Source organism: Siphateles boraxobius, unplaced genomic scaffold (assembly GCF_051911475.1).
Source record: "Siphateles boraxobius isolate OS27281-9 unplaced genomic scaffold, OSU_SipBor_1 86, whole genome shotgun sequence".
Taxonomy (NCBI): Eukaryota; Metazoa; Chordata; class Actinopteri; order Cypriniformes; family Leuciscidae; genus Siphateles; species Siphateles boraxobius.
This window is the reverse complement of record NW_027509215.1, coordinates 6,052,343-6,072,235: the sequence shown is the minus strand read 5'-3', so window position 1 is coordinate 6,072,235 and position 19,893 is coordinate 6,052,343. Positions and strand designations below refer to the sequence as shown.

The 19,893-nt window shown below is 39.5% G+C and overlaps 1 protein-coding gene and 1 long non-coding RNA gene across 2 annotated transcripts; one reads left to right on the top strand and one right to left on the bottom strand.

Annotated features, from left to right (window-relative positions):
• Positions 1–212: 212 nt before the first annotated feature.
• LOC143731118 (uncharacterized) lies at positions 213–3,216 on the bottom strand. Its single transcript, XR_013200705.1, has 3 exons — positions 3,024–3,216; positions 1,785–1,896; positions 213–1,113 (listed from the first exon to the last, which is right to left on the bottom strand). It is a non-coding gene; the product is annotated as an uncharacterized LOC143731118 (long non-coding RNA).
• Positions 3,217–16,694: 13,478 nt separating this feature from the next.
• LOC143731223 (G-protein coupled receptor 35) lies at positions 16,695–19,230 on the top strand. The gene is made up of 2 exons (XM_077221911.1): positions 16,695–16,816; positions 18,233–19,230. Exons 1-2 carry the CDS (start codon positions 16,814–16,816, stop codon positions 19,112–19,114), a joined length of 885 nt encoding a protein of 294 aa, XP_077078026.1. The 5' UTR covers positions 16,695–16,813; the 3' UTR covers positions 19,115–19,230.
• The last annotated feature ends 663 nt before the right edge of the window (positions 19,231–19,893 follow it).

Here is a 19,893-nt window from a genome sequence, read left to right as displayed (position 1 = left end):
CTCATTCCTGACAGGAAAACAAACAAACTTTCCTTCTGCTACAAAACTCCTATCATCACGAGGGATTTTTAAAACACAGGTCAAGAAACTTTTATGGAACAAGGTGAATATTTATTGATAAATTGGAGAGTTTTCACAGCGTTTTTGTTTTTTATTTTGTTTGTTTTTACGTGATGTCTTTTTACCCCCCTCCTCATAGTGTAAGTTTTTTTTTATTTTTTTTATTTAGTTAGTCTCGTTTGTTTGCTTCTTGTCTATTGGACCGTGCTGGAAATAAGTATTTTACTTCAGCATGTTATCCTTTGGATTACTGTTTTATGTCTTGGATCCAGAAATAAAAATCAATCAACCAATCAAACTTGTTTTTGTGTTCCATGCTCCAACACAATTCAAGCGTCTGGGCACCAAATTATGAGCCAATATGTAAGACAAAAAAATACATGTGCCTCCATGTGCATATGATTTATGCACCTTTCAAAATCCTAAATGACAATGACAAGCAGCGAGTGCAAGTGTTAGAGCTTGATTATGCAATTCTCTGGCAGGGCTATTATGAAACACACAAAGATTACAGTAAATAGGTTAGTGGAACAACCGCTCAAAGCGGCTCTCTGTTTGGCCTCCTCCTCCCCCATCCGTCGCTGTTGTCGCTCTATGACTGTTTCATCCATGTCCGCTTCTCCCGTCCATCTCAAGGCTTTCTGCCCTGGAGGATCTGCTCTTCTCCTTTTCTTTTTGTTGCCTTTTTTCTGATTCAATCTATTTATTTCTATTCGTTCACCAGACTGACCTGCTGCTACTCTCTGTCTTTCATCTCTCCACTCATATGTCTGTCTATTTCATACAATAAACATCATGGTTGCAGAAGATAATCCAGCCATATCATAACAGAAAACTCTCAGTACAAATCCAAGAGTTTAAAATGTGTACGCCACTATTACATCTTTTGTTTGGTTGTTAAGCTCGTTCGATTCTCTTCATTCAACCTTTCCTGTGTTCCCTCATGCGTGTTCGGTAACTAATAGCAACAGCCGTGACATTTTGATCCTAAACCTACGTAAACGCAGAGTTATCGAAAGCGTTGGGGGCAGGGCTGAGCGAATCAGGTTTTATCTGTAGAAACAGTGAGAGAGAATGCAGTTATGATTCATGACAGATGGATATTAAGAATAATAAAATGTTTTGGGGATGGACACATTTAAAAAAACACATTCAGTAAAACATGAATCAGGATGTGACGCTGCAAATAAACAATGCATTAAAATCTATTTTGGTTACAAAAGGTCAATAAAGCAGGTTGTTCTTGATCAGTAAGACAAGCACTTACAGATATAAAGTACTGTGTATAATATTAAAATAGTTATTTGCCAACGCTTTGATTTAAACAAACCCCTTAGTCTAAGTATTAAGTAACAATGTAAATACATCAGACAGAATTTCAATGCAAAATTGATAAATAAATATACAAAACTTTTAAAAAATAACTTTAAAATACATCTATCAACCACAACATCATCTCCACAAAACAAAGTATTTAAAATTAAAATGATCCCCTAAAATAATCTGTTAATATACTTATTTGACTTATCTTCTTTGATTAAAGTCGTGCTGTTTTCTTTCAAAAGACAATGCTACCTCTTTCAGTTCTGCTTGATGGAAAGAGAATGTAAAGGGAATGATCTGTTTGTTCTAGTACAGAAGAACCATTTGTGCTTTGGACATGAATGATACCTCAAATCATGTAGCTTATGTGTGTCATTACTTTTCGAGGCATTCATACTTACAATTTCTTCCTGATGGAAGATAACTGGACTTGCATTGAAGGAGGGACACAACATTTAGGAACCAGAATACCATGGAGGTGGGCTTTTTTAACTTGGGCCTGTAAACAATCACCTAGTAACTATCCAGAAAACCATACCAATGACTTAACAACGACCCAGAAAACCATTGGAACCATAGCAACATGCTGCTATCGAGTTTTACAACCACTCACATTTAAATCTATAGTTTAATAATGTTTTCCTAAAACAAATAATATTAATGCATTAAAAAAACACACAAACAATGCAACAGAGGCGTGTGTGAACGGACGGAGGAGAGGAGTGAACGGACGGATCATAAACTCATTGTTGATGGGTCCAATGTTCAATGGGTCAAAAATCCTCACTCTCGCTCTCCCTAACCAAGATGGAGGTTTCAGCATTCACAGGGATTATGTTTGATCCTGTGTTCGCATTGTGCCCTAATCCCGCTCCCTCCATCGCTCCCTCTAATCCCTTGCTTTTCCACCATTTCAAAAGCTTTCTAATCTCCACTGGCTTGAGCCTGGTTATCTGATGTGACTCCAGGCAACACACTACCAGGTTGTGACAGTGAAAACACACTCTCTCATCTTATGTTCTCTGTTCCTGTTTCCCTCCCCCACTTTGTCTCTTGGGCCACCTTTAGATATCACTATCAGAATCTATTTTTTAATTTAAAGTGACCCTATTATGCGTTTTCAAATATTACCTTTCATGCATTGTTTAATATCTTGTTTGTGAATGTGAAATGTCTGCAAAGTTTTAAAGATCAAAGTGATCGAGCAGTAAATTTATTGTTTCGTTTATTTAAAATTTAAATTTATTTAAGAATCGATTCTGAACCACTGAAAAGAGTCGGCAGCAATTCAAGTCTCACTTACTTTTACATATAACAATGTAACACATTTGCATATGCTAGCCTATGATCTTCATTGTGTGCCCACAAATGGCGTCTATTGACCCGTATATTTCCCCATTTAATTTTTCTAATTTGCTCTTTAAAAACGTTATAGTGTTTCAGCACCTGAGCGATATTAAAAACAACCAAAATGCATAGCAACATGATCAAATCTTAGCTATCCCGGCCAATAGAAAATAATTCATTAATTATGATAACCACAATACTACTTATAATTATTATTATTAGTATAGATGGTAAAGGAAAATTGGCATAAGAAATTTTATTTTGCTAGCAAAAATGCCTATTTCTGTCCATACCTGTTGTGGAATAGAAGAGCGCAGATAAAGAGAGTTTGAGACACACATGATGTAAACAGTTGAGTAACTGGAAGGTAGATCGTTGAGATGATACTTGCAGGGTAATGACTGTTCTTATCTGTATGCAGGCGGAGATAACAGGTGACTAAAAGGATGGCTTGAAGACGAGATGATCACTGAAGACTGAGGAAGACAGAAGACTGGACAGACGAAAGCACACAGTTAAGTATCCACAGGTTGGTCGTCAGGTAAACGTTCAGGGTTGAACAAAAGACCAGTCAAACGTGTGTTTGGTGATGGCCTTTATGGAGGAACTGATGAGGCAGATGGCAGACAGGTGTGGTGATTGTCGATTGTGCACAGGTGGTAGCCAGTGAGGATTATGGGAAAATGTGCTGAGGTGAATGGTCTGGTGACTAAAGTCCCTTTCAAACAGCGCGTTGATCCCGGGAAATTGCCATAACGCCTTCTGTGTGAACGCAAACACGACCCGGGATTGATGCCGGGATCGATGCCGGGTTGGGGACCTAGTAACATTTAGTCCCGGAATGCGCGCTGTGTGAACAAAAGCTGTAATCAATGCCGTGTCGTAATGACGACGCTGAAGTGAAGTGAAAGCAGGCTAGTGAAACGGTACGCAGTGTGCTAGTTTATGATCGAATCAGAGAAAAAAATGCACAAGCGTGGTTTCTCCAGAGAGAAATCGCAGCTCATAAGCAAACTATAGACGCTGGTGAGACATTACATGTCACATCGATGTCACGTGTCTTTACGGGATTTTTACGGGTTGTGTGTGAACGCACTCTCTGATTCCGGAAAATCACTGGCAGTGTGAATGAACCAAAATCAGACGAACCCGGGCCAAATCCCGGGTCGCTTTATCCGTGTATTTTCCGGAATCTCTGTGTGTAAGGGCCTTAAGGATTGTGACAATACTCTCCCCTCCCAGGAGGCGCGACCTCACGGCTTGAAGAGGTGAAGGCGGAGGAGGGCGTGAAGATGGTGCAGGGATGGTAAGAGGAGCAGGCGAAGGGATGTGATAGCATGCGGCGGAGGAATGGTGACAGATGGGCAATGACAGCCCGGCAGCAATGATGAAAGCACAGACCCAGAGCCCAGAGACAGCAGCCCACGGCAGTGTCGAAGGAGGGAGGATCCGAGGTAGAATAGAGGCTGACCTCTACTAGGGTACGACCGACGGAGGCGGAGCCAATGGATCCCAGGGTGCAGACGGAGAGTCGATGGAGCAGAGAGACAACGCTGGCACAGGAGGCCTAGGCAATGCCGCGGCGACGATTTTCTAAGGAGGAGCCAGACTGCACGAGGACTGAGGCGATGCCTGTGTGATGGAGGACCGAGGCGTACCCGAAGGGAAGGAGGAGCCCACTGCAGCCGTAGGGTTGGAGGAACGGAGTGTAGAAGAAGATCCGCAAGTCCGTGGCGGAGGTGGTTTGACGACTGACAAAGGGGGAGCCGGTGGGATGAGGGAACCCGGGAGAGTCGAAAGGCTGAGGGTGTCTGGTGGAATCAACGGATTGAGATGGAGCAAGACGATCTCAGGCCGGAGGCTGAGCCACTGAATCTATCCGCTCAGGCGCTGATGGTGGTTGCAGGACCTGAGGCTTGACGTGAGTGCTTGGCATTGCAGGAGATGGCAAAGAGCTGACAACTTCCAGCAGAGGCGGAGGACTGGCTGAGCACGGCAGTGACGAAGGCAGATGAAGGTATGAATGTAACAACACATTGTAAGCGAATGTGCGAGGAAGCAGCGAGGAAGGTTCAAAGGAAACAGGAAAAAAGTTCCCTCAGTCCATGGTACTGTCTAGGAACCGCTATGAAAAATCAGAAGTGGTGTGGGAGACGATACTCCCACACTGAAGTCAATCAGCCAGTCTTCAGTCTCAGAATCCACCAAAATACCCTCGGCCACTGATGTTGTGGGCTCACACCCCTGGTCAGACTCACTGGGGCGTTCCTCTTCTGGGACGAGGGTCCGCGCTGACCTCTTATCTTCGGGCACTGGCTGCCGTGTCGCAGCGGGTGGTAGCTCTCTGTCTGTGGGGGGCTAACACGTCTCCTCCGTGGTTGATGGTGGTGGAAAGGACTCTGTGTTTGGATGTGTTCTGGATTGGGGGTAAACACTCTTCAGCCCATAGGTGTCTGGGACTTCAGGGTCTCTACGTCAAAGGGGCTGGTAACAACAAGAAGGCAGAATTTCTCTGTAAAAAAAAAAAGTCCAGGCTCTCACGAGCCACAACAGCAAATCGAGTTGCATTATCCACCTAAGGTCTGGTCTTCTGTCATGGAACAGAAGAATGCAGACAAAGGTAATTTCCAAACAGAGTTTATTCGAGACACACATGGGATGTAAAAAGGTGAGTAACTGGAAGGTAGATCGTAGAGGGTTGAATGACGAGACCAGACAAGCATTTGTGTTTGGTGCTGGCCTTTATGGAAGGACTGATGAGGCTGATGGCAGACAGGTGTGGTAATTGTTGAGTGTGCAATGGTGGTAGCCAGAGAGGATTATGGGAAACATAGTGTGCTGAGGTGACTGGTCTGGTGACTAAGGATTGTGACAATAATACATAACTATAGAATCAATTCTTAATGCGCATGTGAAAGCCATCAGCGTCTATCACAGGTTCACGTTTAAAGTCTGTTTGGAGAGAACGGTGTCGTCTTAGCGGCCCCTAATTTAATAACAAATGATCATTTAGACGGAAGTGAATCAATCAAAACTAACTTTAGCTGGAAAAAACATTTTTCAAGAACCACTATAAAACCAAACCAATCTCTGTTACCTTAAATTATATGTTTATCTCTGTAAAGCTGCTTTGAAACAATCTACATTGTTAAAAGCGCTATATAAATGAGGATGACTTGACTTGACTTGACAATACCTGTGTTGTTTTAGTATTATTTATATAGCTAGACTATTATAATATTTATTATTTTGAATTTGCTTTTATGTAAATATTTTACTTTTAATTTTAATTTTAATTATAGTTTAGGTTTTAGTTTTTTTTGTGCTTTTGCAGTTTTTTAAAGGGGTAGTATAATGCCCCTTTTTACAAAATGTAAAATAAATCTCTGTTGTCCCCAGAGTATGTGAAGTTTTAGCGCAAAATACCCCACAGATAATTTTGTACAGCATGTTAAAATTGTCTCTTTTTGAGGGTCAGTAAAAACGTTGTTTCGCATGTGTCCCTTTAAATGCAAATTAACTGCTGCTTGTGTGTGTGTGTGTGTGTTGTGTGTGTGTGTGTGTGTGTGTGTGTGTGTGTGTGTGTGTGTGTGTGTGTGTGTGTGTGTGTGTGTGTTAGCAGCCTCACGCAGACTAGCACTAAAATGTAAGAAACTGTTGCCTTTTATGTTAAAACCGGAGTCTGACAATGATGGAGAGACTCAAGAAGAAGTGACAACATGTAGAATGGAACAGGACGTTTCTGAATGATTAGTGGATGAATTTGTTGCTGATGTGGAGTTAAAGGGATACTCCACCAGTTTTTCTTAATAAACTATGTTATTCCCTTAACTAAGACGAGTTGATACATACCTCTCTCGTCTCAGTGCGTGCACTATATCGCTCTGTATTGCCGCAAAACTATGTTAGCACTTAGCTTAGCCCATGCATTAAATATGGGCCAAGCAGAGAAGCGACCAAACACTTCCACGTTTTCCCTATGTAAACACAGTTACTCGAGTAGTGTAACTTGACCTGGGCTGGTGACACAAAATAAACCGTTGCGCTTTTCTAAGCGTTTAAAATTGATGACTATATTGTATGGCGGAATACCATAACAAGTGCTTTTGAGCACTTCGACTTGGCGCAATAATATCTTCACTCGTGAAAAGTCCTCTTACCGGCTCCCGCTTCCTCTCGTTGTATTGACGGAAATGTCAGAGGGAGAGGAAGCGGGAGCCGGTAAGAACGTGGAAGTGTTTGGTCGCTTCTCTGCTTGGCCCATATTTAATGCATGGGCTAAGCTAAGTGCTAACATAGTTTTGCGGCAATACAGAGCGATATAATGCACGCACTGAGACGAGAGAGGTATGTATCAACTCGTCTTAGTTAAGGGAATAACATAGTTTAATAAGAAAAACTGGTGGAGTATCCCTTTAACTATCTTCAAGTCATTGATTAGCATATTCTGTCATGATAAACTATAAGTCTCTTGTGTGGGAACTGTTGTAAGATTCCTACAGAGTTTTATGCTATTGTATTTGTGTTACTTACTGTATTGCATGTGAAAAGACGGATGCGAAGGCATGAGCAGACTCACAAATGTGCTCTACTACAACAACTCTTCCTCTTGTCAACATGGACTACGTGTTCCCGGGGGTGGGGGAATGTAGTGTAGTCCCTACCAGCCATTTGTTGTAGTCCTTAAAGGGGTCATCGGATGCCCATTTTCCACAAGTTGGTATGATTCTTTAGGGTCTTCATGTAAAGTTTGTAACATACTTTGGTTCAAATTCCTCAATGGTTGTGTAAAACAACACCCTTTTACCTCTTCAAAAACAGCTCTGTTCACAGCGACCCGTTTCGGCGTATGTCTCTTTAAATGAAGTTTTATGTAACAAAGTTCGGGAGGAGCATGTTCAGGTAATCATCCAATCAGCACAAGAAGAAGCCAGTATAAATAAAGCCTTCCCTTACCTCCTGTCTCATGACTAATTTCTCAGCATCCCACCACCACCCCTTCACCATTCGGCTGGGTCCGCTCATAGATACCTATGATCTCTAAGGTCATGGGGGGAGTACTCTGGGGTCGGGCCGAATTCTGAGCTCGGAGCCCTCCCCCCGGACAGCAAGCCAAATACGCATTATAATATTACATCAGATATCAATAACATGTAAACTCGTGAAATGATACTCACAACTACTCACCCCACTGCTCTTTTCCTGGGGCATGTCGACACAAGACACATAAAGTGCTGCCTTGGCGGACAGTATACAAATGGCTGAGAGCAGAAATATGCTAATACGGGAAATATACTAATACGGGACAGTCTGTCAGTGGTCCTGGGCGGAGCAGCAATATGACGTCATATTGCTCAGAAAATCCAAACGGCTTGATTATTGAGAGTAGTCAGGCTTTTTGAGGATAAAAAAAAAGGAGAGAATGGATTTTTTTTAAATTGTATGGTGGTTTTGTCCGCACACTGCAAAGACTTATATGCAAACACCATATAAAAGTGAATTTTGCATCCGATGACCCCTTTAAAAAACGATTTATTTAAAAGAAAATATCTTCCTTTGCTTTGAACTTTGAGCGTTGTAACTTTTCAGATGTTGTTTATGCTCGAACAGCAACATTACGCACTAACTAAAGTTAAAAGTGAAATAATAATCAACCACCCCTTTAAATATTTCTATTAAACTTAGTTTGTTTAATTTTGTTGCTAAAGCAACATTTCTCATTTCCAGTTAAGTTTTTATAAGTTTAAGGGCATTTTGATCTAATATTTATATTTAAATTTATTAAATTAATGAAAACCATTTTAATGATTTTAGTTTTAGTCATCAATAACAAGCCTGGTCCATACACAAAGCAATAGCAATGTAGCTTTGACACACCTTTGGGGAAAAACTCTAAACAAAACTACACCTACTTCACACTTGTTAAATATCAGAACATTATGTAATTGTTATTTGCGGGCATGCACCAATTTGCTAGCTATAGCCAAACCCATCTCACAACAGCTAGTTTGACTGTCATAGAATGATCTGTCCTTCACCACCTGAACATAAAAGTGAGAAAACACCAAGACCTTCCATTTTCAAAGTGATGTGAGAGGGAAAAACACATTTCTATCACCACCACCTATTGCAACCTTCAACAGAAATTGTTATAATGCAAATAGAAACCAGGAGTATTTAAATGAGAAAGTATTGTTGTAGGATATCTGTGGTATGACTGGCATGTGTGGCTTTGGTCAACAACGACATTACTTCTACCTGTACCTTTCAAAGTGAACAATACGCCTGCTTTGTAAATACTAAATGACAGATGTCAGGAAGGACATGTGTCACACCCATCTAGAAAAACTGAAAGAGAAAAACAAGTAGAATCATAGAATTTCGACCCATTTGGCAAAGAACATAATCACACGTCACCAACAAGATGAACAAAAACACGCATGAGTGATGTGTCTCTGATTTGTGAGGCAAATTTCCCTACAAATGTTCCGGCTGGTGAGAGGAAGCAGATGCCTGCGGAGCCATTGAGAAGACGTAGAAAGGGCAGGGACGGTGTTGCTGTGAAAACGGGTGAGCTAGTGAGCCTGTTTACTGCCGTTGAGTCACCCAGCATGCCTTGCCATGTGAGACTGACCCATAACAGCAGGGATTGGGTGATTAGCAGCAACATGTCGCCTTCATGTTAGTGCACACTAAAGAGCTCAAAGAGACAGATAGAATTGACTAACACCTAAATACCACTGAAAAAAATCACAGCTGTATATTAATCCTCATATTTTGTTATGATTTACTTTCTTTCTGTTTGTTTTCTCTTTATACTATGGGGCTTTTGAATGCTTGAATATTGATTGGTTGATGAATGTTCTAATGTGTGCAATTATTTTTAGGGAAACGCACGGCTAAAGTAGTTCCAGGCAGGTCTTGACCGCATTATAGTTCCATATCACTTCGCCAAATTATTTAAGTTATTTCAAAGGTCTTTACAGCCAACAAGAGCAGAAAAACCAAAACCCACAGCAACACTGACCAGCAAATAAATATAGTAAACAATAGGATCAAAACGACTAATTATTTCCATGTTTTTTTGCCACAAAATCATGCTTTATTATTTATTATGGAAAAGCATAATGCTCAAAAGCACACACATACAGTACAGACACACTCGCACAGAAACGTGTTGTCATCATAGCGCTGCTATGATGATTCTATCAGTAAAATAGTTAACAACGTAAAGCCTACAGTTTCGCTATTATTATATTTGCGTCGTGGCCACATTACCACCTTGGGTGTGCATTATTTTTCTAATAATTCAAGTCAAGTTACCTTTATTTATATAGCGCTTTTTACAATACAGATTGTTTCAAAGCAGCTTTACAGAGATAACAGGAAAATAATGTTGTAATAGGATTGTTAAATACAAAATTAAATGTCCGTAACTAAGCAAGCCAAAAGCCAATTGCGACAAAGGCGAAGAAAGGCGAAAAAGCGACAGTGGCAAGGAACCAAAACTCCATTAGTGACAGAATGGAGAAAAAAACCTTAGGAGAACCCAGGCTCAGTCAGGAGGCCAGTCCTCCTTTGGTCAACGAACGAAACAGTGTATGATTATGATTTAGGCAGCATTATAGGTCAGAAGACAGATGGGATCAGAACGTTCACAATATTTATCCAGTTCATCTGGTTGGGGGTCGAAGTCATCACGCCGGTATGGAGACGAGTTTGTTGAGTTGTCCATGAGGCCTTCACAGGGCTGATGAGGCTGGCACTTCAGGGATGCGTTCAACAGCCCGCATCAATTATTCCTTACATATAGTTATGTTTGTGTTCCTCTGACCTACTCAAAAGCCAGCATGGTATGTGTGCACTTGTGATCTTGTGGACTTTCAATGCCGTGTGTCCATGTCAGTTAAGTCCACAAGACCGTAGGGTGTGGCCCTGTCCCAAGTGGCACCCTAAACACTCACGGTCTTCCTACAAGTCATAACGCCAGATTGACTGTTGAGAAGAAGTCTGATGTGGAGCTCGCATCAGTGCGGGCTCTGCAAAAGTGTGCATTGAGGGTACATATCAACCGCAAGGGGGCGCTCATGAGCACCCTTCTGAAACCTAAAATGACAAATGGGACACCCTATACGGTGTGGACATGGACATGCGCACGCGGCAGCAAGACCAAAAGTGCATATGTGTGCCATTTGGGACAGGACCTTTGTCATTTTAGGTTTCAGTGTTCGGGAGCGTCAGATATGCTCCCTCGATGCACACTTTGGACTCAATTTATAAAGGTTGAACAAAACCTATATAAATATCTTTCTTCTACTGAACAAAAAATAATCTATTTTGAAGAATGTTGGTACGGAACTTTATCGCAAAAAACAACTCGCTAAATTGCATTTACTCGCTAAACTGGTGATGAAAATAATGTGAGTTGGGACGAAAAATATAGGCTATTTCAATCCTTTTGTGTGTGAACAGAAATTTTCTCAAATGAACGCAAACGTTTTTTAAGTAAATGCAAAATCATTAAAATGTAATTTGTCCTCTAATCTTAAAATCTAATATTCTAATATAAGGGCCATTTTACAGAATTGGTTCAAAGTCAGAGTTGGAAACGTCTTTTTTCACAACTTTTGTATGTATGCAAATTGTATAATATCCAAGGTACACATTCCGGGAACACACACACACACACACACACACACACACACACACACACACACACACACACACACACACACACACACACACACACACACACACACACACACACACACACACACACACACACACACACACACACACACACACACACAAACACTTTTTTAAAAGCTCATTATAAATGTAGCCTACATTTATTTATCATATTAATAGCGTTTATGTAATTGTTTATGCTGCCTTCAAAAATTGCTCAGATAAAGGTAGGCTATCCCGGAAGACAGGAAGTGAAGGTAACATTGGAATCGGATTTCGGATGTATTGATGCCTTCCTACCTTGGATGTATTGCACGAGAGTAAGTGCTTTGAAAACATTATCCATATATTAGGCCTAGCGTCCTTTACAAAGTATTATTAAATCACTTAGGGTTTGTGATGCAGCTGCTGTCAAATCCAATACAGTTGGCTGCTTCATCTTTCAACAAAAATGTATTTGCAAACTCTACATTACACTCTGTCTCGTTTAAAGGGGACCTATGCAAAATTCACTTTTACATGGTGTTTGAACATAAATGTCCCGCCCACGACTGCTGACGGACTCTGCCTTATTAGCATAGACCCGCCCTGAGTGAGCTGTACACAGTCTGCATGTTTATCTCCTCACCAGAGCATTTAACAGCAGCATTCAAGTAAGACATGTATTCTTATTAAAGCTACTAAGTTATTCAATCAAGAGCAGTGAGTGATTTTCAATTTTTCTTTTCTTGTTTGATTCATATTAACAGCATATAACCTCTAATAATTTTTTTTTATCACCATGTCCCTTTAGAGACTCAGTAAAGAAGGAAAGAAAGAAAGAAAGCAGCTGTATCTAATATCATCCAAATACTTTGAAATCAAAGCGAAACAACACCAATGTACAGATGAACTAAAAAAATGACAGAACTCTCTGTTTGGTGACCTAATTTTACTGTAACCTCCCACAGGCCCAGTCTCACCCCTACAAAGACCACAATGGGTTCTAATTCATCTCACACTCTCTTCCTGTTTAACTCAATTAAACATATAGTTACTGTCACTCTAAAACACTATATTTTCTATATTTTTGCTGCCCTCCTGTCCTTCGTTCACACAATACCAACCCATCATTCAAAAAAAGAAAAACATAATATTTCCATTTAGCTGGTGTCCATGGTTACAGCTAATCTACTTCCTTTTAAAACCATCATTCTCACTTTCAGTTAAACAAGACACTCTCACTTTCAGTGTTTCCTCTCTCCCTCTCTCTCTCTCGCGCTCTCGTCTTGAGCTTTCTCAGACTTCAGGAGGTCATTCAGAGGTTACGCAGTTTCATTTATTTTTCCTCCCACTATTCTATAAAAGAGAGAGAGAGAGAGAGAGAGAGAGAGAGAGAGAGAGAGAGAGAGAGAGAGAGAGAGAGAGAGAGAGAATCATTGGTGAGAATCAGAGAGATTTAATGAGTCTCGATGGTCAGGGCTTACATAACAACTCTGCAGTGTTAGTGCTAGCTTAGCATATTCACACAGCACATGAGCTGATGTAAGATTCAGAATCAGTATTCACAGCGAGTGGCGCATGCAGCAGCCACAGCATATATGGTAATCTCTTAACACTTTCTGACAGCGTGCACACAGCACTAAACACTTGGGGGAGAGAGATAGAGATAGAGAGAGAGAGAGAAAAAACATTTATAGCATATTAGCAGGAAATGAAACCACATGACCATATGAGGGTGAAAAGAATGGATGGACAGACGGACAGATAGATAGATTGACAGAAAGACAGACACACGCACAGAGGAATGGTTGACAGATAGATAGACAGACAGACAGACACACGCACAGAGGAATGATTGACAGAATAGATACATAGACAGATAGACAGACAGACGTTCCTCAAAGATAACATCAAGAAGACACAAGGAGATCATATGCAAAGAAAGAAACACAAAAACATGACACACACATGTAAAAAGGAAACTCTAGAGGAAGAGAGGGTCTGAAAAAAGTTTGCTGAACAGAACTTGCTAAAGTTCCTGCTTTTACCAACAATTTTTTATGTCTAAAATCCTTCGCTATGAAGCTCCGGTGTTTATTAAAGGTCCCATGACATGCTTCTTTTTGTAGGCTTTGATATAGGCCTTAGTGGTCCCTAGTACTGTATCTGAAATGCTTTTCCCAAAATTCAGCCTTGGTACAGAATTATAGCCACTACATGCCAGTCCCACAATGAGCTTTCCTCATACAAGATAGATATACTCCTAAGGAACCAAGAACCACTGTAGAGATACAGAAGCTTTGTGAGCTTCTGAAAGCTGAAAAAAAGCTTCAGCTAATCAGATTTTTTCACATTTCTAATTCATACCTTAATTCAAGGTAATATAATAAATGTGTCTGCAAAAAATCGGTAAAGCTTCATTGAAAGTTTTGATTGATTTGATACAGGCATGTTTATGTAGGGGAGACCGGGGACAGTTGCAACACTTTTTGCATTTGTCTCTGTTACTCAGAGACAATTTGGATTAGACAAATGAATTGTTTAAACAATAAACCTACATCTGTATGATAATAGTCTAAACCATTTAGAGATAATTACAGAATCTAAATTTTTCACAATTTGCATTTGAATGTAAGGAGTCAGATGTTGCAACTGACCCCGGGCCCAGGGACAGTTGCAACATTGTTTGGGGATGGTTGCAACATGTTACAAATACAATATATTACAATATATGTCAGTGTTAGCAAAATTATTATTATCAAAAATGTAAGTTATAATAATATTACAGTGTTATTTATTCATCCGCTTTGATTAGATGACAATTATAGATTTGTCTAGATGAGTAGGCCTTTTGTGCAAATGTTATATATTCAAATTGATATAAAATACAGTAGGCTTTTAGTGGCATAGGAAGAATGGAACAATTTGTGAGGCAATTAACTTTTATTTAGCCTATTGTCATGTAAAACATTTTAAAACTATATTTTATATTATCATTTTTCATTTTAACAATATGTTACACATGGTCACAGACATCTGCACATGTGCGCGCACATGCACACATACATAAACATAAACCTCCTGTCCTTGCTCCAACTTGATGAACTATATTATATTTAAGTAAAAACTTAGGAAAAAATGTTAAAAATACTGCTATGTGGTCTGTTTTTATATTTATGCATTGTTGCAACTGTCCTTGTTCCTGTCAGCCATGATAAAACATCATGTGCTAGCTAAACAACTGACCTTGATACATGCTAACCATACTAGCTTAAAGGGTTAGTTCACCCAAAAATGAAAATTCTGTCAGTAATTACTCTCCCTCATGTTGTTCCAACCCCGTAAGACCTTCGTTCATCTTCGGAACACGTATTAAGATATTTTTGATTAAATCAGAGAGCTGGATCACTCCTCCATATAGGCTTCTAAGGGACTGAAACTCGTTCCCCGAAAAGTTATTAAAGACATCGTTAAAATAGTCCAAGTGACTACAGTGGCTCAATCTTAAGTTTATCAAGCAACGAGAATACTTTTTGTGCGCAAAAAAAACAAAAATAACGACTTTATTTCAACTATTCATTTCCTTCTCTGTGAGCCTCGAGTCAGTTCACTAGTGTGATAGCGTAAGTAGTTGTACGTCACATCCAATTGAGCATGTGCAGTGTGAGTGTCATTCATCTAGCTTGTTTCTGGTTGGAGAAAAATGACATGTTGCAACCATCCCCTGTTGCAACTATCCCCGGTCTCCTACCTGATTCTCCAACAGAAGTGTTTAGCTGACCTACTTTGGATGTTCCATCAGGGAAAAAAATATGCCGTCCAGACCATTCCAGCAAGAGAGAAACCGGCCATTCATTTTTACCCTTTTTCAATCACAGAGACCCCAGACTCTGACCCTAGAATGTGTTTTTTAAATACATATCTATCTATCTATTTTTCGTCCCCTGGAGATTTCTAAAGATGCGAAGAAAAGCAATTTTGAGAAAGAATAAAAAGAGTGGTCTGGAAAAAAACTGGAAAAACACTACATTCAAACTACAATATGGTACACGAACAAATAAAGAAAGAAAACAGAGAGAGAGAGGGAGAGAGAGAGACAAGAAGACAAACTAATTTAAAGAAGAAAAGAAAGTGTACATGTGTACATTGTGTACGAGGTTGACATGAATAAACCAGACTGTCATGCTGGCAGACGTCCTGATTTTCACAATATCTTTTAAGTCACCATACAATCAAATTGGACAATTGTTTTTGTTTCTTTTTTTTAATTTACGGAATATTCAATATTGCAGTATTTATTAAAAATGATTTATCTGTGCAGCAAGATCTCCTCTCTGATGATGTGTTTACTGGCATGAGGGCGGGGCAACCTGTCACTCACATGAGATCAACCAATAGCAAACCAGAACCAACCAATAAATTCCCCATGAACAAAGTCAAGTACCACCCTACATTTTCTTTTTGTTCGAGAAGCCGTTTCACTCAGATATACGTCACAATAAGGAAGAAAAGACTATCAAAACTTCAGTTTCATGCCGGCTTTAAGAAATAATTGTATTCCTTGCTCTATTACTTACTCACTAGACACTAAATAAACTCATTATATTAACAATCTACAAGATTTGAGGGCGGTTTGCAAATAAAATAGCACAAAAAAAAAGATTTATATTAAAGGCCCACTTAAGTGCCTTGGAATGCACAGCTTTGTATGATGCGTTGACGTAATTTCCACTGAAAGGAAGCTAAGGCGGGACATATTGAATGGCTTCTCCCCCCTTTCAAATAGCCAATAGCGTTTAATTGACCCGACAGACTGGAAGTTGTACTTGACAGCTCCATGTAAGTGAATCCGAGCACTGATGGTACATTGGATTCAATAGTAGAGGTGTGAATTAATTTTAGCTATTTCATTCTTAACCAACGCTGATAATGTGTGACGTCTGCATGTGCACTGAGCAGGTGAACGGAGGTATGGAAATACATATTTTGACAGGAAGGAAACAGACAGTTCTGAAAAAATGTTTCAGAAACAAATCGCCTACTCTGCCTTTAAACGTCATGGTGGAGTGTTGAATGAGCAAACACCACAAATGTTTTTCCATGCATTTGCATTTCACAAGGGAAGTTCTTTTTTCCAATTAACATCATATGGCAAACCATGTAAGAATTGCATGTAACCAGAACTTCGGATGGAACAACTGTAACGAGCAGTAAAAGTCTAGGTGATCTTTCTGACATCTTACAGTTCATTACAGTTCAATCAGAACTCACCACATCATTCAGCATCAGCAGAGGATACACGCACGCTGTCAGGTCACGCAACACACAGCCGACTTACACGTTTCAGTTCTTTAAAACACAGCACTTATCACACCATTGAAAGCAGCGGTGCTGAGAGAACAAGCAGTGAACTATGGTGAGTTGATCTTGCTGTTAATCATGGAAATGAAGGAATAACTGGAAATATATTTTTGTTTCGTTAACATGAAAACTGAAGATTTGTAATGGAAAGAGTTTAATTGATCAAGAGTAGTTTACAGAATTATTTTGATTATGATAACTTCAATGCCAGTGTCAATTTTATTTATATACTTATTTATGCCTTTAACATTTATATAGCACCAACAATAAAAATAAAGAGTTATTAAAAATAACAATAAACACTAAAATCATTTAACAAATTTTAAAACAATTCTCTATGAATGTAATCATACACACTGTTACAAAAATATACTAGCAAAACTTATTATTATAAATGTGAGATCATTAAAAACTTTGTACATGCTATGTTTTTGTATTCAGGGCTTTAAAGAAAAATATTACATACTACTTACATGCTAAATATTACAAATTACCTGATCATATAAAACAATTTTACACCAAAACATCATATCATAAACAATTGAAGCACTTTTTTTGCGAATCCACTTATTATTCATTACAAACCTAGATCTAGTTGTTAAAGTTGTGTCTAAGCTCACTGTTCTACACTTCCTTTCCTCTTCTGCGTATAAAGATGGGCCTACGTGACCAATCAAACCACAGGGTTTGTTGTAGCAAGCTCAATGTTTCACCATGCTTATTTGCACTTTGCTCTGTATACTCTGTACAGTGGCGCTAAACTTATTTAGATGCTTAAGCCATATTTGTTAAAATCATTGCATTAGAAAACAAAATATCAAACCATGTGGTACTTATTTAGCAGAAAGCACATTCTCAAGCTAGATATTACACACAAAAAAGTTGTTCATCGAAATGTATTTGGTCACTTTCAGGTTGTGAAATGTTAGTGGAGCATGTTCATAGTTAAAGGGATAGTTCACCCAAAAAAGGAAAATTCTGTCATCATTTACTCACCCTCAAGTTGTTTTAAACCTGTATGAATTTCTTTCTTCCGCTTAACAGAAAAGAAGATATTTTAAAGAATATGGGTAATCAAACAGTTGCCCCATTGACTTCCATGTACATTTTTTAGGTGAATTATCCCTTTAATGTGATAAACTATTCCACTACAGCTATGTGAACTTGAGAAGAACTGATTTCACACGTCCAATAAAACCACAGAAACAACAGTTGACTAGACTCTTGATTAGAATGTATTTCTCAGAGAAGGGTTGACATTTTCTCTAAAGGAAGAATGAGCAGGAATTACAAAGAAAAGTGAAGTATCAGCAGCCTTTGTATCAGAAACCACTAAATGTATTTTAATATTTAGTGTGTAATGCAATGACATTCACATCATTTTATGTTGGGTTTGGTGAAACCTCTGCAAGCTGCTTCCCCACTGAAATAACTACTAACCCTTCATACAATATTACTGGTTGTCTTCTAGATTGACTTTAACTGCAGTTCATCGTTGAACCACCCAGATGCATCGCTCCATCTCTTTGAACGTGGGGCCTACATACTTGTCTTCATAGTGGGATTTTCCTTCAACATCACTGCTCTATACATCTTCTGTCACATCAAGTGCTGGACAGACACGCACATCTACATGATCAACCTGCTGGCTGCCGATTTCCTGGCCATTATTTTTCTTCCCTTCAGGATAATGGAGGCCTTCTGTCCAATAAACCCGAGCATATTGTGTTCGTTCCTGCTGTGCACCCAATACTCCAACATGTACTGCAGTATCTTCATCATTACAGCCATCAGCATCCACCGGTTCATATCCGTCAGGTTTCCGTTTCTGACCAAGGCACTGGCACCCAAAAGTAAGATTATCGCCACAACAGAGTGCATTATCATCTGGGTGATCGTAGCGGTGATCTGTGCTTGTAACCACGAAGACCTTCTCCCAGAAAATTTAGAGAGCTGTTATGACCGAAAGCTGAGATTAAAGCTCAAAATAACTTTTTTCTTGCTTTTGGAGATTCTAGGGTATCTTATACCAGTAGTCATCGTCATATTTTGCTCCACACAAACCATCTACATCCTGGCCAGATCTCTTCGGCATGTTGAGGGTAGGGATAGAGTGGAAAGAAAAAAAATTGCTGCTGTTATCACCGCAAACATGTTCACATTCATAGTTTGCTTCACACCTGTCCACATTGGTCTTTTACTGCAATATTTATATGATGACTCTGGCAAAAACTTTGTGAATGTGTTTCTTGATGTGGCCGAGTGGATCGCTATTACCAATTGCGGTCTGGATTCTATTGGGTATTACTTTCTTCTAAAAAGAGTACATAAAAGAGAGCAAGGTTCATACTGATTGTTAAAAGTCAGCAAAGCAAAGCCTGCTTAATCTATGGATAGATTGAAGCAGGTCCGTCATAGGCCATATGTGAGAAACCCCATAAAATAAAGGTTTATATACAACAGATAAAAGATTTAACGGTAACACTTTACAATTAGGTTCATCAGTTAACATTTAATTATTGTATCAACTAACATGAACTAACAATGAGCAATACATTTGTTCCAGTATTTATTATTTTTTTGTTAATTTTAGTTGATAAAAATACAGCTGTTCATTGTTTGACAGCAACCATATCACCCTGTAGCCCAAGACTGGTTGCCCACTGAAGCTAAGCAGGGTTGAGCCTGGTCGGATGGGAAACCTCCTGCTGCGTTTACACTGGCACAACAAATCCGATCTTATACTCACATCTGACACAGATCGGAATTGGTTGCCCACGTGTAGCCTAAACACAAAAATCCGCATGAGATCCAATTTTTTTTCGCATCCGATCTGAGCCACTTGCAAATGTGGTTTTAAATCAGATCATTTCCGATATCTGGACATCCGACCTACGTCTAAACACGCATATCCGATTTCCCTTTGAAGCGAGGACGACACGTTTATAGAGGGGTTTCACGACGCGTCATCAATCCGGAAGTCGGCCATTTTGGAGGTACTGAACGTAAACAATGCCACTGAACTGAACGGACTCGCAAATTTGGCTGATTATTGCTGCTGAAAAATGGTCGAGTTTTGGTGTACTAATCGGTCGCACCGGGAAAAAACATTTTGAGTTCTATAGACTGCCA